Source organism: Triturus cristatus, chromosome 4_1 (genome assembly GCF_964204655.1).
Source record: "Triturus cristatus chromosome 4_1, aTriCri1.1, whole genome shotgun sequence".
Taxonomy (NCBI): domain Eukaryota; kingdom Metazoa; phylum Chordata; class Amphibia; order Caudata; family Salamandridae; genus Triturus; species Triturus cristatus.
The window spans coordinates 563,907,054-563,930,121 of record NC_140585.1 but is presented as its reverse complement, the minus strand read 5'-3'; the positions used below and the strand labels follow the sequence as shown (position 1 = coordinate 563,930,121).

Below are 23,068 nucleotides of genomic sequence, written 5' to 3'. Positions count from 1 at the left end.
CAGGGAAACCACCCTGGGATAGAGCAGCTTATTGCCCGCTCTCTATGCTTAACCTGGACTTCAAAATCCTGAGTCGTGTACTGGCTACTCATCTTCTTCCACATATGACAACCCTAATGTATAGTGACCAATCTGGGTTCATACCCACCAGAAACACAGCCCTCAATGTCATATGCCTTGTACAGGTACAAGAAGCAGACTCGTATAGGAAAGAGGAGGCAAAGGTCTTTTCAGTAGATATAGAACAGGCATTTGATTAGGCCTGGGCTAAAATCCCATTCTGGTCGCGGAAATTGCGATAATTTGACATTTTCGCGTTCCGCGGAGAGCGCGAAAATGTCAAAATTTCCGCAATCCGCATTGTACCGGAAATTTTTTGCTTGCTCGCGCTGTAAAATAATACATTCTCGCATGCGCGCGATCACCTTACCTGAATCCCCGCGTTCGCCGACAAGTTTTCCCGATCCGTTCGCGTTCTCCATGAGATGTTGGACTGTTGGTAGCCATTTGCGCTGTCTCGCGACAGTTCGCGCCCGCAGTGACGTCATTCGTCGCGCGATCACGTCTTTCTTCTCGCGATCATGCACCGCGAGACAAGTGAAAACAAGATGGCCGCGCCCGCGAGCAACCAAATGGGTAAGTTGGCGAGCCGCGACCATGCCTAAAATACCGTGAACGGGCGGGAAAAAAACTTCTGCATCTTCGCGATATTTCCGCGAGTTAGCGGCGATTTTTAACATTTTCACGATAATTTGCGAAAGTGAATTTCGCAAATTCCACCCACCCCAACATTTGATAGCCTGGAATTGCCTTATTTATTCCATGTGATGAGGAAAGTTGGGCTGGGAGATAGCTTTGTGGACTGGACCGCCCTCCTGTATTCCAGCTCTACTGCCAGAGTGAAAACGTGTGGGCTCATATCGGATGCTTGTACTGTCGGACGGGGAACGCGACCGGGGTGCCCACACTCCCCTCTTCTGTTCACCCTGGTGATGGAACCGTTCGTAGGTAGGGCCAGGATGGGGCAATACTATCAAGGCCTCAATGTAAATGGGCAGACACCACATTGCAGTCTACGCGGACGATCCGCTGATGTTTTTGGCAGACTCAGGGGAGGTGCTCCGAGGCGTGAAAGAATTGTTAAGGGCCTTAAGTGTAACAGTGGAGCTGAAGGTGAACTGGGCAAAGTCTTGTTTATTCCCTGCGAAGGAGGGTAGGATAGGCCCACAGGAGACAGAGGGAGTAAGATGGGCAGATAGGAGCCTGACGTACCTCGGCACCCAAATATACCACACACAGAGAGACATGCTGGAGGGTAATATAGGGTGGGCCATTAGAAGTACAAAAAGTAATCTTGACTTCTGGGCCTCTTTACCATTGTCTGTGGCCGGCCGCTTGGCACTGCTTAAGATGGTGACACTGCAGCGATTGCTGTATTACTTTGAGACGCTGTCGATCTGGATACCAACAAGATACTTTATCCAACTAAAATCAATGATTTCAGTGAATCGTATCTTAAACAACGACTTGCGGGAAGGACATATGCCTCTCTGCTGGAAACATGCCAGAATTCTTCCATTGTTAAAAAAAAACATGGCTGACCCTGAGGTAGCTGGTAACTACTGTCCTATATATCTGCTTAATTTTTTCGCAATGGTCTTGGAGAAATATGTTAATTCCATTCTCACCGAGTACATCGAGACTAATCATCTTTTGCACCCTAGTCAGTCAGGTTTCAGGGCTAATTTCAGCACTGAATCAGCCATTTTAGAAGTGTCTGCAACTTTAAAAGCCACGCTTGACAGGGGAGGCAACGCGGTCTTGGTACTACTGGACCTCTCCGCGGCTTTTGACACCGTGCCCCACAACAGACTGGTGCAAAGATTGATGGAGGGCGGTGTCGGTGGCACTGTCCTGAGTTGGATCAGGTCATTTCTCAGTAACCGTCTCCAAACCTTATGGTCCCCCCATTTTTCAGCTGTTATCCGACCTATGAATGTCGGGGTCCCGCAGGGCTCTATTTTGAGCCCAACTTTGTTTAATCTATATATGGCTCCTATCGCCCTTCTTGCGGAACAACATGGGGCAAAGATTGTATCGTATTCAGACGATACTCAGCTGTTGTTCACTTGTGAGAAGGGTGTTTATTTTGATAGCCATGCAATAAATACTTGTCTCTCAGAAGTCTTTTCGTGGCTGAAAGATAAACAAATGAAATGTAATCCTGACAAGTCCAAGATTATATTTTTCGGCCCTCGCCCCTATGAGACTTGGCACAGCTGGTGGCAGCAGGATTTGTCCCCCCCCTCGGGTCATCCGTGACTGTGGTTAAGAATCTTGAAGTTAGATTAGATGCTACGCTTTCTATGAAATCCCAGATCCAATCTGTAGCAGGGACCTGTTTCGGGATTTTAAGAATGGTGAGGAACTTTTTGCCTCTGCTTTCTGTACCTCACAGAAGAACCGTTGTCCAAGCTCTGGTTACCTCGCAATTGGATTATGATAACTCTTTGTACTTGGGGTTTCCCAGCTACTTAATTGCCAATTTGCAGGTGATTCAAAATACGGCAGCTAGGGCTATTTTTCTGGCCGGCCTCAGGACTCATACATGCCCTCTTCTGTTCTCCCTGCATTGGCTGCCTGTTCAGAAAAGAATCCCTTTAATATCTCTGATTCTGGTTTTTAAAGCTTTTAATCAGATTGGAGCCTTACCTTAGGCAAAGATTCCCCCATTACATCCCTCAACATACTCTGAGGTCCTCTACTCAACTCCTGATTCCTGTTCCGAAAGTTGCACTTGCTCGGGTCGGAGGTCATTCTTTCCAGGGGGTTGCCTCCCGTTTAAGGAACAGCCTTCCTTTGACCCTCAGACAGGCTCAGGATCTGCTTACTTTTTGGAAAAAGCTCAAGACATGGCTTTTTCAAGTCTAATTCGTTCTGTCGGTCTCTGCTTTCGGTGCCTTTTTCCTTTTTCGCGGTTATGTGGTTTTTCGCTTAGCGCCGGGACACTCCAGGGTGTAGCCGTGCGCTCTATAAATACCAAACTAACATAACATAAACTCTATCAGTTCTGCTTATGCCTTCTTCAAATCCTTATACAGACCCTGTAACAGGGCTTTATCCTTCCTTTGCACCTCCCAACCGTATCTTGATGTTTCTCCCCTGACCCTTGTTTTTAATGTATCCTACACAGTACTGATATTAGTGCTTCTCAAATTCTCAGCAATATAATCAGAATCCATTCCCCCATTTGTTGAAGATAACCCTCCTCACTCAATAGAGCTCTATTAAATGTCAAAGGTTTCTGGTGGATTTGAAGCCCAATGTCTATTTCAATCACCAGAGGAATATGGTCCGACATGACTTTGGGATATTTACTTATCAAACACCATTGTAAAAGCTCTTGCGACATAGAAATATAATCCAATCTTGCATGCACTTGGTGTGGTGCAGAAAAGTCGGTAAAACCAGGGTCGCTCCCCTTCAGTGCTGCCCATACATCCTCAAACCCGTGTAAAGATTTAAGTTGTGACAATGATTTAAAAACTCTTGGTTTGCGACCTTGGTATGTCATCCCTCTATGGGTGACAGCCTGACAGCTCAGAATGATATTCATATCCCCGCAAAAAATCAAGGGGAGAGGCCAGCCCACTAGCTCTATATTCAACCAATCAAATAATGCAGGATCATCGAGCATTGACCCATGTACAGAGCAAAGAGTAAACATTTTGTTCCCAAAACGACATTGCGATATTACTCATCTGCTCATCTTATCTACCAGTGAATGCGGAAAGCTGCCCATTCCCTTTCGTGCCAGTACCGCCACCCCTCTTGTCCGAGTTTCCTGTGTAGTAGTAGCAATGAGTTGATATCCCGCCATCTCTAAAACCCCCTTCCTACACCCTTCAATGTGTATCTCTTGAAAACATAAAATGTCTGCTGTCAAGAATTGAACTTCGAGACTAACTCTCCTTCTGTTTTGGGGGCCATTTAACCCACAAATATTAATGGATGCAATCCTAAGTTTCCTCATAACAAAAATAAACTGTAGTTCCAAAACATATAGAAGCTCGAAACAAGACATATAAGCTCCTGTATCCCATAATCAACCCGGTGCAAAGAATTCTCCCCTTTTCCCCTTGGTTTCTCTTAACCGTCCTTCCTCCCCTCCCTCCCCCACCTCCCCTTCAAAAGGGCAAAATAGGTCCACGGACCCTTGTGATGCCTCCTGCATGTGCTGTGCCCCCTAGCCGCTCCCTACAAAAAAAACACATATGTAGAGAAGGAGAGAGAACATAGGGAGAAAAGTAAGATATATCTAGTGATTCTACAAAACAATCTCCCAGACTTATTTCTTCGAGAGTTCATTCAAAACTTCCTGGGCTTGAATCTCCGACATGAATATCCTTGTTGTGCCTTTACAGATAACTTTGAGCCTAGCAGGGTTCAATAAAAAGACTTCACAACCCAGTTTCTGAAATGGTGTAATAGGCAATCGGAGTCGCCATCTCCTCTCCACTGTTGTGTGGCAGAAATAAGGCCGAACAAAAAAGTAGTGTCCCTCACCCACCCTTTGTGCGTTAGGCCTGGCTTTTTCAAAGATAACTTAATGAAGAAGAGAATTGCAAAAGAAAATAAGGATGGCTCTCTGTTTCCCATCTTGCCCAGGTCTCTTTAAGGGGAATCGGTGCACCCTCTGCACCTCAGACCCCAAATTCCAATGAGCAGGTTCGGGGAAGGCTTCCTTAAGTAACCTTAGGACAAATCCACGAATATCATCCCCTTCGGCATTTTCTGCAATCCCAAGTAGTGTCTGTTTTCAAAGTCCTCCAACTTCCATGACACGTCGGTCATCCTGCTTTCATTAGTCAGAGTTTGTTGTCCAGAAATTTCTGTAGTGGCCTCTAACTGTACAATCCCCTCTTCTAAAGCCGAGGTGCGCTCAGTTATTTCCATGTAGGCTTTATCAACTTTACATACGTCTCCTTACAGTTTTTTCGTTGCCAGGTGGGCCCTCTTATGCTCCTGACAAGCCTCAGTTTGTATTTGTTTCAGAGTTGTGTATGTTAGCTCCATTGAGGGGTGTGGGATTATTTGTCTCGGTTGAACATTCTAAATCGTTTGCTTGGTCTCTGACCTCATCTTCAATCCCCTTTCCAAATTGGGTTGCAGAATAGTCCCATTTGAGCTGACTTGATTGACTATAGTCTGATGTAAAACCTTTCTCTTTATCTGACCCTCTTGCGCTCCTTTTCTGTGTGCGAACCGGTAGGCATTTTTGTGTATCAAATTTCATCGGAGGGCTCCCGCTCTGCCCCCGGTAAGGTCGTCATCAGTTCTGTTCTTCTCGCTAATGTAAGACAGTTCAGATTCATCTGTCAAGGAATACATTTTATCAAGATCCGGAGTCACTACGATTTTACCAGCTCTCTGAATGCTGGCCCCATATTTCCCTGTTACAGCCTGTACTCGGGGAGATTCATCTGTGGCTTGAGCAATATTGACAGTATGCATGGATTCTTGCTGGGCATTTGTCTCGTTTGTCAGCGTCTCATCCTCTATACCACATAAGTTTCCATGCAAACTTTCCACCGAAGGAGGAGATTTAGCTGACTCTGCCGCCTCTGGGAGGCTCTCTCTTGTACTGAAGCTATCTTTGTCAAACACTTTCATCCAATACAGCCACGTTAGTAGAACAGTCCACGTTTATTGTTAGTGTAGAATTGTTTTTACCTTTGTAAGCCTTTTTTCCAGGGAATTACCTAACCCCCGGCCGGAGAACATTCCTGGTACAATAGGCTGTTTGACTCTAGTAGGCATCTCATTGGGGCGCTGTTCCCCTGTAAGTTTCTCACCGCAGGCTCCGTATTCTTTCTGCTCGGCGTGGCGCCTGTCACTCTGGGATGAATTTAGGCCTTCCCTTCTGCAATCGCACGCCGAGTTGTGGATGTTCCCTTAGCTCCTGCGGGAGCAGTGATATCCTTCCCCACAGATTTCGTCTTCGCCGGCATGTTGCAGTGTTCCCGGCCCAGCAACTTCAGCTCTAAGGCTACAATGTTGCAACTGGCCACTGCTATTTTAGTCTCCGGCCATCTTCCTGTTGTAAAAAGTAACGATTGGTTTCCCCAAGCCTCCGAAGCACCTTTCGCCTGAAACCAGCTGCCACTGAGAAAAGCATCCATACTGCTCGGGCCATCAGGAGCACGACTCCCGACAACCTCATCTGTCCACAAATCAGCAGAGAGCCAAGAAACCAGGAAATCCAGCAGTTTGTCCGCGGGTGAGTTACAGCGTTTTCCCCGACTTCTCTTATGATCTCCTTCTCATAGTAGAAAGCACATTAATGCCACGGCAGGGAGAGCGACTTCGCACAACACTCACGCAGCCGTCATCTTGCCCCTAGAACCCAGAAGTGAGGTTGGTTATTCATATTGTAATACTTTTTTCTATAGCATGGTTCTGAGAGTAGTGTATTGGAACCTTAGCTCCCATTTGTGAGTTGGCTACCAAGTAATGGTCCTTAATGGGTGGCCAACAGTTTTGGACATATTGATTTCTCACCCCTCACTATGACTGAGAAAGATCCATCAGAGGAACCTCGCTTCTGTGGCACAGTGCATTGGTGTCAAATCGGAATAAGGGCCCTGTTGGACTTGGCCCTTTTTGCAGGGTCATCCCCAAACATTTTGCCTTCCTCCTGTATTTTTTCTGACCTGTTGTTGGCTGTTTTATGACTCTGGGCACCTTACCACTGCTGATCAGTGCTAAGGTGCATATGCCCTCCCTATGGTAAAATGTTAATGTTCATTGGTGTCCATGTTTGGCTTATTTGGTTTACTATCAGCCCCTAGTAAAGTGCACCAGGAGTGCCAGGGCTTGTAAATGCAAATGCTGCTGGTGGGCTTGCAGCACTGATTGTGCCACCCACAGAAGTGGCCTCGTAAAATGTGTCTAAGGTCTGCCATTGCAGAACCTGCGTGCAGTCTGGTACTGTCATGCTGACTGTGCAAGTGCACCTACTTGCCGGTCCCTAAACCGTCCCTTAACTGCATATTAGTCACCCCTATGGTAGGCCCAAGGGCAGGGTGCATTGTAGGCATAAGGTAGGACATGCCCTGATGTGTGTGGCATGTCCTAATAGTGAATTACAGCCATTTTCGTTTTTCACTATTGAAGGCTACCTGCTCTCCATAGGCCAGAAAGGGCTGCTGGAATTATTACACGCTATAATCCCAGCGGACTCAGAGAGCATGGTAGAAAGTCAAGTTTAGTATGCCTGAACTCAGAATAATAAAATACTTCTTTTAGTAAAGTTTATTTGAATATCCTGTGTTTGTAAATACTACTTTTAGAAAGTTAGTATTTACTTGCTTAGCCATTTCAGTCCGCCTCTGCTTTGTGTGTGCGTGCTGCCTAGCTTCAGTGAGGGGCAGGGCTGGGGAATTCCAGGAGACAGGCTGGCTGCCAGGTGGTGGGTAGAGAGATTACACCAGGATGGGTGGGAGGAGTACACCTTGACTCTGAATAGACCTGTGCTCTGCCACCAAAATGCTGGCTCTGCCCCCTGTGGAGCGGCTAATGTCTCTGCCCTCTGCGCTGAAAGGAAAGAGCAGAGTCAACACAACAAAGTGCTCCAGAACCGGACTGAGCCAGGCAAAGGCCCCCTGGCGACAAAGAACAAAAGAAACTTGCTATAAAAGAAGGAGCCCTGCTCCTAAGAAATCAGATCCTGTTTATGCCAAGAAGAACCTCTGCCCGAAGAGAAGGACCTGGGAAAGCTGCATGGAGGAGTACTGTCTCTAAGCCTGAGAGACTGGCCTGTGGTGGGTGCCTTGCTGCTGGAAGTAGAGGAAGAAAAGACTGAGAAAGACTTTGAATTCAACTTGTGCTTTAAAAACAATCTCCAAGGGCTTGCTTGTGAACTTGCCCCCTGAACTGCGCCCCAGGAACAGTGGGCGCTACCCCTCCCTGGAAGACGAAGAAGCTGCTGTGGGTGGATTGCTGACGCTGACCTCAGAGAACCTGTGTGCCCCCTTTTCGCTGAGCAACGCGACTCCTGAATCGACTGTGCTGCTGTAAGCACCGTGAAGGCCTGACCTGTCTGGCCTGAGCAAAGTGAACAACTGCCCCCTCGAGCCGGAGCTCGCAATGTAAGGAGAGACTGCCTGTGTCCCAGCGCTGAGCCTCTGCGACCCCAGGCCGTAGAGACCACTGTGAGGACCGGCGGCGCACTGGTTCGCTGATTCTGGACGAAGCCGACAGCGCGCCACGCTGAAAAATCACCCCCAAGCTGCCCCTCCTGCTTCCAACATCGAGGTGTGCTTAGACGTCCTGAGGCGCCCCACGAAGCATCGCCGTCCACTCACCAGCGGGACAGCAACGCGACGTGGGACGCCCCTGCCGAGGACTGCGGAGGCCGCCACAAACTTTGCCCCAAGAAGAAGGTACTGTGAGCCCCAACGCGCCCCTGTACGACGTGTACTTTGCTGTGTACGGTCCGTACCGCGCAGTCGTCCCGCTACGCTATTCACGCGGGAAGCGTGAGTCTTGGTGCGGTTCGCTCCAAACCCGTACGGCGCGTCCCTGCACCTGTACGGCCCGTACCGCTTTAAAGACATATGCTCGCGCCACGTTACCTAGAGGGTGAGCAGGGGTTATTTTCTAAGAATAATCCTTTGCCCTGATTTAGAGGAAAGGGTCCCTGCTTGTCGCAAGTGCATACCTGCGCCAACCAGAGACCCTGGATTCTAACAGGCCAGTACGGTTAGAGCGAGTGTAGTAAGTTACATAAAACACTCTTCTGCTGGATCACTACTTAGTAACCCATTGTCAAGATGTGCAGAAGCCTTCCTGATTCTGAAATTGAAGAAGATGGAGAGTACTTTGAGAGAAATCAGGTCATTGCTTTTGTTGCTTCTTAAAAACATCTCATTTAAAATCTTAGATCAGATTTTTAAAAGTATCAACCATGATGCCCCTTCTTATCTTGAGGGGCAGGTCCTTAAAATGCATCTTTTCTCCAAATAGATGTGGTCAATTCTCATTTATATAGAGGTTCTTGTTTTGTATTTTTAATTAGTGCACAGATGTACTCCATATAAATAGATACAATAAACTAAATGAACAACAAAATCTCAGTTTTCAAACACGACCCACTTACTGTACACTATAAATGATGTATTGTATAGGAAATGTTATGTGCTCAAGTGAAGTTTAGTTTTAAAGAGCCCTATGTGGGCTTTAGTGACAGTTCATCTTTTACTGTCCTTCCCAGGGTGTGTTTTTCAGTGGTCTTTGAGAGGGGGAAATGGGGTAATCACTTAAGTGTGTATTATTATGCAAGAATAACACAGTTTGAGGGAGAAATACTAGCTCAAATAGATGATTCCCAATCTCTTGTGGCCTGACAACTACCTGGAACGTTTTGCAAGCATAGACACCTGTCTGAAAGAACCCATTGCAAACAATTATGTAAAGGTTCTTGTAGAAGAAGCAGACTGGAATGAAGTGTGCTGGTGCTGTCTGAATGATGCAAACTAGTACAGAACGTGTTTCCAAAGAATGAACTCCTTTCCTCTAAAGAGTCTTGTCATGGTTCATCCCTTCACTTTTCAGAAGGCCTGATAATATGTATCACAAAAAATTTGGATATCCCAGAGGAAGGGAGGAGAGCCAGGATACAAATTTCAAGGGCAGAGACAAGTCTCACTGCTATAATGTCCTGCAGGATCCAAAGTTCCTCTAAAAGTGAGTGCGACTGTGTAGATAAGATGGTACTAAGAGTTGAAAACAAAACAAAAATATGGGATCAGGAGGCCAGGCATTATTTCTTGGCACAGGGACACTTTTAAACAAAAGCATCAGAAACACCAGCTGCTCACATTCTGTAGTTTGAGTGCATTTGTGGTGATATTTTACCACGAACTGCACATTAGCTGTAAATTTGTACCTGAAACCCATTAATTATGCCAGCGTGGTTTAAATTTTGCCCAGGCCCAGTTTTTATGTCCCACTGCAGTGCCGCATTAATCAATTCCAACATAAAGGGAGGTCATTTAGCCCACAGAAACTGGGAATGCCGTGGATCTACAAACAAAGACTAGAGGTATTAGGATTGTGATAGAAAGTTAGCCTCATTCATCCTCCCAAACTCTCTATCCTTACGTGTACCAGCACTGAAGGATTGTTTGTGGGTAGTCATGGTACAATACAACACAATTATCACAGTTGCAATAAAGGAGTCAACATGCAGCCAAATTTCTGAAAATGCAACACTTTCATATTAACCCTGGTATATATAAATAAGGTACATACATGGTATATTAAGTTAACAATTTCTATTGTGTGACAAAGACCCAAAAAGCATGTCCTGGTGTTGAAACAGCATAATGCAGCAGATGTAGTGGAGACCTGGAATGAAGAAGAGGATGGTTGAATAAAGAGCCATGCCTTTAGCTTGCGAAAGATTAGTGAACAAGACGCAAGTCTGAGCTGGGGAGAGACTTTATTCCACAGTTTAGTACTAAGATAAGAGAAACAGCACCCACCAAATCATGAGCGTTTGATACATGAAGGAGCAGAAAGTATGAGACCGACTGTATACCTCAAATTTATTAGGTAGATGCATGGATTCTTTTTTGTTGAATGCTCGACGAGTGATGCATAAGGATTTGAAAATGGAACGTTACCTAAACGGCGGCCAGTGAAGCTCCAAGAGATGATGAGAGAAGTGAGATTTATGGAGAAGATTAAGTTGTGCTGCCACATTTTGGAATAATTGAAGGTATTGCTCCAAGTAGACAGGTAGGGCCAAGAGAGGAAGTTACCATAGCTCAGTCAAGAAGTAATCTGTGCCTGGATTACTGTTCTCTTGGTTGTGGTAAGGAATAAGGTGAAGATCTTTGTGGTTTGTTTGACAAATGAAAGATCGTCATCAATAAATAAGTGAATAGTTTTGGGAGATCTGACTGGAGTAAGGGGGAGACCCAGTTCTGACCAAGCAGGAAACCAAGCAACAGATGTCTTGCTGAAGACTGGCACTTAAGCAGTTTTCTCTTATCCATTTGGCTACGGTTGACATGCAACTGTCACACTGAGCTGCAAGCTTAAAGGTTGTTTCATGGGGAGATGATAATTTGTGTGTAATTGGCATATGATATAGTATCAAAACCAAAACTGAGCACTACTGAGGCTAAAGCAAAGACAATCACATTGTCCAAGGTGGGGTTCAGGGAGGAACACCTTCCCAAATGAAGAGTCGATCAGACAGTAAAGAATACAAACAAGCATTTATTACTTTTACTCTGCAGAGGGGGCCCATCATAACCTGCACCCTGGGATGGCTGGAGAGGGACTGACTCCCCAACATTCGCTAATAGAAGATAAACCCTTCAGGAGACTTTGGCCACACCCCTGGTGGAAAAGTACCGGTCTGGGCCTGACACGAACAAAGAAGGCAGAGAAAGATGAGCTAACACCTGCCAGATGGGCACCCTATCAGCAGCCCAAGGTCACTATGCCGAGTCTCATCGCCTCTTAGTGTGGGAGCAGGACTACATGTATACGATGGAATGCACAGCAAAATAATCATAGTGTTAGCAAGTCGAGTTGTAGCCTTGAATATGAACAGAAAATATAACGAGATGCAATGTTCTGCTGAGGCAAGCGATTCTGAATTCTGAGGCCTAACATGAGCACGACACTGGCAATCTTATAGGAATTGCAAAATACAAAATGGAGTCACACTGGCTAATGGGCCTGCATACTTCGAGGAATACTGGACGGGCTACAGAATGCGAGCATCAATACATGTAATTTAGCCACACACTGCTAATCTAAAACAGCAACTCAGAAGCATCACAGGAAAGGGAATTTTAAATCTAACAACAATTAGGATTTGTGGAATATGAGAGAAAGGGGGACATACAGACAGATTGTTTTCTTTTCTTCAGTAAGGAGCAGATTCATCCTAGAGTCATGTTACTGACTTCCAGGTTGAAGAGTCTGGATAGGAGAGCAGCATAAGACACTATCAAAAGTGACTGATAAGTCCAAAATGATGAGAATGGCAATATGTTGCATGCTTTCCATCATTTGACTTATTGTGCATCTGTATGGCCCCCCAAGAGTTAGTTACCACTTCCGTCTTCATGCAGTCTCAGATATATGCTTTTATTCATTCTCATTGATATTTTGACATTTCTCTTCAATTCTGCATACGTCCTACTGCTAGGGAAGATTAGCAGGTAGGTCAGAAGCATCTGAATTCTAGTTAGAATGTTCAGTTGCTAGACCTGCGTTGGTCAAATCAGCATGTTTTTTCCCCAGTTCTTAAGGTTTGGGCCAGGCCAAACTTCCATACCACACGGTGGTCTTTTTAGGCAGCAATGCTGCACATTGCCCTGCAGCCGCATAATGTGAAGATCCTCCTGGTGACATGCTGCTAGTGTATATTATTTTCCCCATTTTCTTGAAGGATGTTTACAAAAATTGTTACTGTTAGTTTCATTTGGGCGCAAACGCCATATTCAGACGCAAACCGAGAAAGCACCTATCCTCATTGTCAGAGCTGTATGGTAGGAATGAACAGCCATGATTTTTTCCATATGAGCAAGGCTTTATGCCTCAAAAGAAACAGAATGAGAATGTTACTCACTTCTACAGGTAACCACTGAAGAGAAACTAGAATAGGAGAGGTGTTAAAATTGAGTGCACCTATTGCCAGTCTGACTGCAGTAAGAAGGGATTAGTTGTAGCAATATGTATTTTGGAAGTGGGTAGCTTCTACAGATTTTGATGTCCTTAATGAATTTTTACATACACATCCCATATAGATTCAAAATCTTTTGGGAAGAAAATTTTAGATAAACTTAGTGTCATCTATGTTAAGGTGTTAGGAGACATTTGAGCTGTTGAAAGTCTAGGTTGAATACGATACAAAGGGTACGGGAGTGAAAAGATCAGCATAACTTCAGGTTGGATCTGTGTTAGGAAGTTAGCTATTCATTTTGTTTAAAAGTAAATGTTTACTAAGGACTTCTTAGCAAAATTCATGTAGATAGATACTGTACAACAAAACAGGAAGTAGGACAGCAGAAGAAAAGAACAACTGGTACATAGTGTCTCCATTCAAGAGATGAAGTAACATATTGGTTGAGAAAATATAAAGCAACCCTTTTTATGCTTTGGCTCTGGTTTTTCAAACTGGAGAAGAACTAGTGAGGAACAAGCTTGAAGGCAGTCCGGCCATTCTCATTTAGGGGTTTTTATTTACCATGTCAAATGCCCCTTAGCAGTTGAGGAGTAAAAGAAGGCAGAGTTTATCTTCTTATAGGATGCAGAAAGCATCATCAACTATACTCCATCCCACACCTTTGCCGGAAACCTAATTGAATCTCATCTAGAGAATTAATACTCTCAATGTAGCGTTTTAGCTGGGACTCTATTCAGCTCTCTAAAAGTTCGACCAAGATGTGAATTGTTAAACATCCTGGAACTGTTTGTTGGGACAGTGAGGGATTAATCAGGTTTACTCAATATGGCGTTATAAAGGACATATTCTTGAGGAGCAAGTTGGAAATGGGTTCAGAGAAGTGGGAGGAGTATTTATGTTTGCCAATTATGTTGCACAATTCAATTTGGGTGACTTTTCTGAAGATGGACAACTTAGCTTTTAGTCACATAGCAATGTTGATCTCAGATTTTGAGAATGTGTGGGGGAGAGTTCTTTATTCTTCACCTACTCTACATAGGAAGAATATAACTCCTCTCATCTTTCTTTAAACATTTGTGTTATCCCCTCTGATCTGGGAACAATGGGTAATGACATCAAAAAGTATTTAGGTCAATTTATAGCTTGGTTGATCTGCCTCTTTTGTAGGTAGATTTCTATGTGAAAGCTAACTTCTTGTATTTGCCTTTTTCAATTCAGATTTGTGATAGGTTCAGGGGAGTGGGATTTAATGCTAAATTTGTTGATCTTTAGTTACCCTTGCTTAGTTCTATACAGAACCAATAGACTGGCCTTTTTAATGTTTGTCCTTTCATTATTTGAGGGGTAAAAGTGCCCTTTGTCACCATCATCTTTCCATTGTACTGGGAAATGAGTTTGAGTAGAATTTGACGTCATGCATTGGAGAACATGGGAGAATTCGAAGCCTCAGCTCTGTCCAGGTTTCAGGTAGGACAAGCTGATCCACTACTTGTTCAAGTGATACATTCAACCAGCTTTCAGTCAGGTATAAGAAGTCCCGGTTGCTCAAGGTCTAAGTCAGCAATCCTCGCGTTACAGGGTGCTGCTGATCTTCAATTAAGCAGGACATATTAGAAGGAGGAGTACATAGTGCTGGTAATGGAGGTGATTAGTATTTTCTGGGTTGACAAGGACCTCATGAAGTGTGATTCTTGTGTACGTACCATCATCTACAAGTACACATATTACATCTACAGTACTTTGTTACTAACACTAATGAATGATGAACCGTTTCCTTCAATGAAACACACCTGTCACTTATCTCTTTCTAAATATGAATTTCTCATTAACATGTGTATGTGTTTCATCTCTTCCATCAGTTGCTGGTATTCTAACTCTTCTGAAGAAGTTGGATTTGGACAACCCTGATAATGCTAAAACATACCCTTTACTGATTGAGGCTACAGATAATGACGCCACCCATACAGCCTTCTACACATTAACTATTGTTGTTATTAATGAACCTCCAATATGTGACCCTCGTTTCTCCTCCGGTAAGATTTGTTCCAATATTTCTGAATCTTTAGGGAAACTCACCACCCATTTTCACAAACTGAAACCCATGTCACAGTATTGATGATATCTTTTACTAAGTATTATATACTTAAATGCATGTTTTGTTTCTGTTTAAAATATCTTATACCAGAACAAAGCAACATTTTGATTTGCTTCAATATGAAAAATAAATATTAAGACATATTTTCGATATGTTCTCACTTAAAAAATCTTGAACAGACAAACAAAAACCTAAAAACATAAGTTAGCAAATACATCTGGACGTAATTCAAAAGAAGTACTAAAAATCAACTAAGGACTGTGTCTGAAGACATTTCGGAAAGTAAACCATAACTAATTGCAAAACCCACGAAGGGAAAGATTCACGAAACATTTGTTAAATATAACGTCCATAGTTCATCCCTTTTCGCGTACCACTTGCTGTGACAAGGAGCAACGTTAACTGTGGTCCCTATTACTTGTTAGGGATATCATTTTATAGTTGGGTTCTGCTGAGGGATGCAGGGACAATGTGCTAGTAAAAATATTCTTTTAATCATTTTTTCACTAGCATGTTTGGAATAGGCACATGCAGATGAAAATGTTTCCAAATCATCTCACTTGTTACAACACACAATACCTGAAATGTATTATTAATTATCTGGCAATCAGAACAATACAGTAATATGAGAAAAATAAAATGTAATAAAATTATGTTGGATTAAAATATATTAAAATGTAAAATTGAATAATACAGGCTAAATTGTTATGATATAATATAGCAGGTTGTGATTGCGATCGGCCGAAGTTTGAAGTTAAATAGGTCTTACGCTTGTTTAGTATATCTTCTTCGGGTTATGTCAAAAGCAGGAATAACGTCTCACAGATTTATTTTCTCAGAGCCCATGTAGGTGTGTGTCTTTTGTTTAGCAGGACACGGATCAATAGGTCTAGATATAGATGTGTCAGGGATTATTTTCTATGTCTGTACATAGAATTATTCCTTCATACAACTATAGATTACTTTAACGTCTGCATTGTAAACTACGCCTGATATTGGTGCTAAAAGGGCCCTTTATGAGCTGAATACAATTAAAACAGGCTGTGGAAGGTTTCTCTGGATGTATGACGTTACAACGCACACTTTTACAACGCATGCACTTACAACGCATTTTTTACAACGCATAATCCATTACAACGCATGACATTACAACGCATGACACTACAACGCATTTTTAAAAAATACCTTTACAACGCATTGCCATTACAACGCATACTACCTTTACAACGCATACCATTACAACGCATTATATTAAATTACATTTAAGGTAAGTATTAGATAGTATAGGGGTAAAAATTACTATTCTAACTCCAGGGGGTGCAACAGTAGGGTAAGTGTTGGATAGTATAGGGGTAAAAATTACTATTCTAACTCCAGGGGGTGCATCAGTAGGGTAAGTGTTGGATAGTATAGGGGTAAAAATTACTAATCTAACTCCAGGGGGTGCAACAGTAGGGTAAGTGTTGGATAGTGTAGGGGTAAAAATTACTATTCTAACTCCAGGGGGTGCAACAGTAGGGTAAGTGTTGGATAGTATAGGGGTAAAAATTACTATTCTAACTCCAGGGGGTGCATCAGTAGGGTAAGTGTTGGATAGTATAGGGGTAAAAATTACTATTCTAACTCCAGGGGGTGCATCAGTAGGGTAAGTGTTGGATAGTATAGGGGTAAAAATTACTATTCTAACTCCAGGGGGTGCATCAGTAGGGTAAGTGTTGGATAGTATAGGGGTAAAAATTACTATTCTAACTCCAGGGGGTGCATCAGTAGGGTAAGTGTTGGATAGTATAGGGGTAAAAATTACTATTCTAACTCCAGGGGGTGCATCAGTAGGGTAAGTGTTGGATAGTATAGGGGTAAAAATTACTATTCTAACTCCAGGGGGTGCATCAGTAGGGTAAGTGTTGGATAGTATAGGGGTAAAAATTACTATTCTAACTCCAGGGGGTGCATCAGTAGGGTAAGTGTTGGATAGTATAGGGGTAAAAATTACTATTCTAACTCCAGGGGGTGCATCAGTAGGGTAAGTGTTGGATAGTATAGGGGTAAAAATTACTATTCTAACTCCAGGGGGTGCATCAGTAGGGTAAGTGTTGGATAGTATAGGGGTAAAAATTACTATTCTAACTCCAGGGGGTGCAACAGTAGGGTAAGTGTTGGATAGTGTAGGGGTAAAAATTACTATTCTAACTCCAGGGGGTGCAACAGTAGGGTAAGTGTTGGATAGTGTAGTGTAATATTATGCGTTGTAATGGTATGCGTTGTAATGGTAGTATGCGTTGTAATGGAATGCGTTGTAAAGGTAGTTTTTAAAAATGCGTTGTAATGGTATGCGTTGTAATGTCATGCGTTGTAATGGATTATGCGTTGTAAAAAATGCGTTGTAAAGGTAGTGCGTTGCAAAAGTTGCGTTGTAAAGGTTGTTCCCCGGTTTCTCTGGGTAGAAAAACGAGGGGGCAGAATTACAACCTCCTTGCGCCACTTTTGCGTCACTTTTAACATGGGAAAATTGACTCAATAGTTGCAAGGGGCTTGTAAATCTGCCCGAGGTATCTGGCTGCGGACCCAATATGGTGGATTTCTTCAGGTGTTTATTTTTCCAACCTACATTCCAGACCAAATTTCTCTTCTGTAGGAGCTGTTCACAGGTAATGTCCAAAGACCTTTTGACAGCCTCACAGTTAAACATAACAGGATCAAACAATCAACAGCCTCAGATTGTAAAACAGTTTCTGTGCCCAGTGACAACTGATCAAAACAGGACACAAATTAGAATGAAGATGGCATGATGCTTTCAAATCAGATAAATGGAAGGCCATGGGACCTTCAAAGCACTTTAGCACAGCAGAGAGGGGTCAATTTCAAGACAACTTATGAATACTTTGTTTCCTTTTTTAACCCTGCTTTAAAATGACATAGCAGCAACATATTTGCATATTTGTTACCAATTTCGACTGACGGAGTTGTATCTATAAAGTGAGTCATGGGAGCGCTAAGTACAAATACGGTATATGCCACCATTTTGGTCTGAGTTTTGTCTTAACGACTGAAAGAGCCAGAGCAGTGCTAGTTTATCACCTTAAACTGTAGCAAGTTAATTTTCTAAGCATTTGATGATTTTAGCTGGGAATATAGCAGATTGTTTTAGTCATATCTAAAGTAAGCAACAGGCCATGCATGCATAATATCATACACATAGTAACATAAGAACACAAAAACATACACAAAGGGCACATCCCAAAAAACTGAATATAGCACAACAACCGCAGACCAACACAAAAAATCACATTGCAATGATGTAGCTCAAAATCAGAGCTGCACAAAAACAACAGGACACTTTATCGCAACAAAATAGCACGTTGCAAATGTACACACATTATCACATTCAGAAACCGGTTTTCATAACACAGTGGTAGAAGGTGACTACGCCAAACACTGCCTTAACTTACCTGAAATAGCACGCACTTTGTATAGGGCACAACACAAGCAACGGCTGTAAGCATTTAAGAGATGGTCTACTGGTTTCATAAAGCGACTCTCCTAAGAAGCTGGCAAATTCTCTTGTCCCCTATGTGCAGTAAAGGTGACACTTATTGCTCCGTAGGTTTTAAAGGTTTGTTGACTTTAACAGCAAATAGCTGCTAGAGTAGAGGAATAATCAAGATATCCCCAAGAGTGCTAGGGATAGTGTGAGGGAACTTTTTTAAAAAAAGTATTTATTTATCTTTGCTTATTTGTTCATAGTTTTTTTGTTATAGCACTGATTTAAAAAAATAAATAATAATTATGCCTTTTTAAAAATACAACATAAAGAAATTATTGACATTATATGGCAATACTAGATCAACACATTTGCAATGGGTCTAGTCCTCCTGGCACTCCACACAAAGTTAAACATAGATAGAAATATTGAACACATCCTGTACTACACTTAGGGCCATATGTATGAAACAGTTTTACCCATTCTGTGTCTATGGGAAAATGTGTTGATATATCTGGCCCTTAGGGTCAGATGTATGACCCACCAATTTGCGAGTCCCAAATTGTGTCGCATTTGCGACTCGCAATTTGCAGCTCGCTAAATGGGATGAACAACAGTGTCTGAGACAACGTGTGCAATTCGCAATGGGGTCGCACATTGCAAGCCTCATGCATAATAATGAGGTTGTCGCAATTTGCGACCCCATTGGGAATGGCTGGCACTCTCAGAGATAGTGGCCTGCTGGGGTCAGCAGACCACCATGTCTGGGAGTCCTTTAAATAGAGCAATTCTTTTTTTTTTTTAAATGCAGCCGTTTTTCCTTAAAGGAAAACGGGATGCTTTTAAAAAAGAAAAATGAAACTTTTCAGTTAAATTTTTTAAGGGCAGGCAGTGGTCCCTGGGTCCACTGCCTGCCCTTAAAAAATATGTTGAGAGCCAGTCACAAAGGGGAAGGAGTCCCCTTGAGACCCCTTCCCATTTCTGAGTTGTTTACCACACTTCTGTGAACAGTGGTAAACTGCAACTGTTTTGCGACTGCAATTGCTTCAAGAGTCACTATTAGGAAGGGGCGTCCTTGGAACGCCCCTTCCTACTAGCCAGTCGCTAATCCTATTTTGTGACACGCAAAATAGGGTTAGTACATGGGCCACGCGTTTTTTGTGGTCACAAACGGGTCTAAAACCCACATGCGCCCGCAAAAAACGTTAGTACTTTTGGCCCATGGTGATTTAACCCTGGAATTTCAGGAGCGGTTCCGGACCAGCCATTATTTATAGGGATTATTGAGAGCTGTCTCCTGCTGTGCATCTACTGTGCTCTGCAGTGGATCCGGTCACTCACCTGATGCAGGATCCAGAGGGTGAGACTGTAAATAATTAAGTAGAGGTTTCCAAACATCACATGGTGTAATATAAATCAGCATATAGAGTTAGCGCTTGCACGAGGCTGAAGCATCTGTTTAGGTAGCCTTGTAGTGACACCACGAGGTACAACTGAATATCTTCTTCTACCATGAAAGTTAGAGTAGACTGTATTTCAAGCCAGTATGATTGCACTGTGCCGCAGGACCATGCCACGAGCAGGAAAACCTCACCCGCCACACCACATCTATCACTGTGATCATCCTGTCTCGGTCCAAATCTATGTAAACTGGCTGAGGTGTAGCATGCCCTCTGAAGAAAACCATAATAAACGATCTGGAGTCTGCTGGCTTATTTGCATGTAACAATACTGCCGTTGCTCATTACTCCCACTGCTGATCAGCTTCCTGATAGGATACAGGGTATTCTGTCTCTGCTGATCGATAAAGGGATGAAACTAGGTGCTTAGTGTCTGTTGCCTGCAACAGGCTATCTATGGTAGTATAGACAGGAAGTTTAGCCAGGAAGTTGGGAAAGGCAGCCCTGCAGTTGCATTTCATTATGGGGTATGCGAATACCTTGCGGAGTGAACCAGATGTGTTTCCCATATACTCTGCTTGAGTGAGAAACTTCCCATTCTATAAAGATCGCCTATCCCGTTCGACCTCTTGATCTAAGTTGTGTCCTAACCAGCTCTTCATGCTTGCCTGGCAACAGGGGGTGGTAGTCAAGTGGAAGTCTTGGTGAGTATATAAGGTTCTTTCACACCTTGTAGCATATCTGGTCCCAGGTTTTATTGGTACAAGTGACAATGGAAGGGCCTACTGCGATTTTGTTTGAAGGGATCCCTTTGAACATTGGGGGCGGTGGGGATTAGAGCCATATAGCACTTCTCTATGGCTAGGTGATGGAGAAATGGAGTTGGATGGTACCAGTAGACCGCACAGTGTGCCTGAGCACACAAGTAATAAAGTTGCATATCTGGGGTCTCCTTTCTGGAATAGCGGCATAAGGTTTCCCATTTAATGCAGGGTTGTTTTCCAACCTAGGCCAACCTTTCTAATTGTGACTTCAATACATTAAAGAATGCTTTTGTGAGTGGGAGAGGAATATTCAAGAATAGGTACAATAGTTTCAGGAGAAGTAGAATCTTTATTAATGCCATTCGCCCTGCCAAGGACAGCAGGAGTGAAATTCAGTGAGTAATCTGGTCCAAGATATTACTTGACGTAACTCCATAATTGATGCAGATCACTTCCTCCCTTTCTCAATGTATCCAAATGCCCAAATATTTGACTTCCTCTGTGCACCATCGGAGGCAGAAGTCTGGGGTGAACTGCACTGTGTTAGGTGTGAGCAGGAAAAGCTGTGATTTGTTCCCAGGTAATATTGAATCCTGAGAGGCTTCCAAAACTGATGAATTCTCTCAGTATCTCATTTAGGCTTACACAGGGGCCCCTCAGGCATAGGATAATATCATCAGCATGCAGAGAAATTATGAGACGTCTACTAGGGTAATAGAGGGCATAGTCTCTATTTCTGTCTCAGCTTGGAGGCCAAGTGTCATACGCTCACCTGGTCTCAACCATGGAGATAATTTTGGAGCTGATAGTGAATCTCCTATCCCACCTAAGGGCAATTCAGATCCAGGAACCGAAACCCGAGAGTTCACACTGTCTTCCTGGGCATAAAGAGGGTTGGGATGATAAAATAAGAAAGGATAGACTTGTGGTACTGGATCCGCTCAGCAGCTGTGCGAGACAAAGTACCAGGAGTTGTCCCTTCTGAGCCCTTCTAAATTTTTTAGGTAGATGTGCACTGTACCAGAACCTCTGACTTTGAGATTAGGCAATGCACTGGAAAGAGGAGGCAGTTACCATCAGTACACCAACAAGTCTTTATATACAGTAAACATGCATTAACCTTAGTGACACAAACTTACAAGTTTCATCAGCAGCTCGGCATGACAAGAGAAATACCAAAATCACAGATTGGAGTGTGGCACTCCTAAGAATACTTGAAATACAAATTGAAGTTATTGGCACTCCTAGGAATAAAGTTGAAATATAAGATAGAGTTACTTGAACTCCTATGGATACACTTGGAGCAAAGGTTGATGTTACTTGCACTCCTGAGGATACAATCAGAACATCGGGTGGGGTACAGGGTTGATGCATATATCAAAGATTCTGAAGTGCTTTCTCTTGGCACTATTGTTCATCAGAGAAACACAGAACTAAAGTCTTTAATCCTTGTGCAGTGACAGTTCGGGCATCAAGGCTGTAGGAAGGGTCTGGAGGATAAAAACACAAGAAGCTCTGGAGTAATTCAGAGAAAGAAAATAGAGGAAAAGCCTATAGTCTTTGAAGACAGGGATACTTGGTCCTGTTTAATACTGTCAGAGGTTTAGTGTGCACTAACCTTATATCAAGTACTTAGCCTAGTTCTTCATCTTGTCTGAAGTTCGAAGAAGATCTTGAAGCCTTGACTACGGGGGTCACAGGAGGTCTGGAGTAGCTATGCAGGAGGAATCAAGAAGGAAGACATTGAGAGAGCTGGTGTCACTGGAACCACTGGTTCAGATGGACTTGAAAGAGACTGGAGCGCTTTTTTGTTCCAGCAGGATTTTTAAGGTGAGTGGAGAGGTAAACCTTGTTCTGCAGGGAGTGAGGCTAAGCCACGATTTGGGTTTGGGTGGGGTTTATATACCCCCTCGAAGGCATGATGTATGTAGCTACATCAGATGTGGCACCTGAGGCTCATGGCCATGTAGAAGGTTCTCGAACCTTGGGAAAAACACGTTAGTACACTGTCTTTGATGGGGCTGGTACAAATTGTTGATCAGAACCAAATAATAGTGAACAAATGTATCGATTTCACTCGAACATGGAAAGTGGAAAACAATACCAAGACCCCAGTAACAGTGAGAGCAAGGCTTGCCATTGGCTCACGGGATTCTGGGAGAAACTATCAGGGATTCAGTGGAATACCACACCAAGGCCCTAGTAACATCAGGGACAGTTAATCCATTGGTTGATGGAATGTGGGGAACGCTTGCAGGGATGCAAGCATAATGGAATTACAGGTGTTAGGGAAGCATCAGTCATGAGGGTGGTATGGGAATATCAGCCATGAAGGACGCTGGGGGTGCATCAGTTATGAGGGAGCAGGGGGATCCTCAGCCATGTGGGAGCTGGGGAACATCAGTTATGAGGGATGCTGGGGGTGCATCAGTCATGAGAGAACCGGGGGAACATCAGTTATGAGGCATGCTGGGGTGCGAATCAGTCATGAGGTAGCATTAGTAATGAGGGATGCTGGGGGTCGCATCAGTCATGGGGGTGTTGGGGAAACATTGGTCATGAGGGATACTGGGGAACAATATCATAGCGTGCATAGGGCGCAATAAGGCAAAGCAA

At 43.5% G+C, this 23,068-nt stretch overlaps 1 protein-coding gene across 1 annotated transcript in view; it reads left to right on the top strand.

Annotated features, from left to right (window-relative positions):
* Nucleotides 1-23,068, top strand: part of LOC146855233 (cadherin-related family member 3-like) — a 628,588-nt gene that overhangs the window by 111,364 nt on the left and 494,156 nt on the right. Inside the window, exon 8 of the mRNA XM_085651100.1 lies at nt 14,572-14,745. Within this exon, the coding sequence (XP_085507226.1) occupies nt 14,572-14,745 (174 nt within the window). The remainder of the gene's footprint in view (nt 1-14,571; nt 14,746-23,068) is intronic.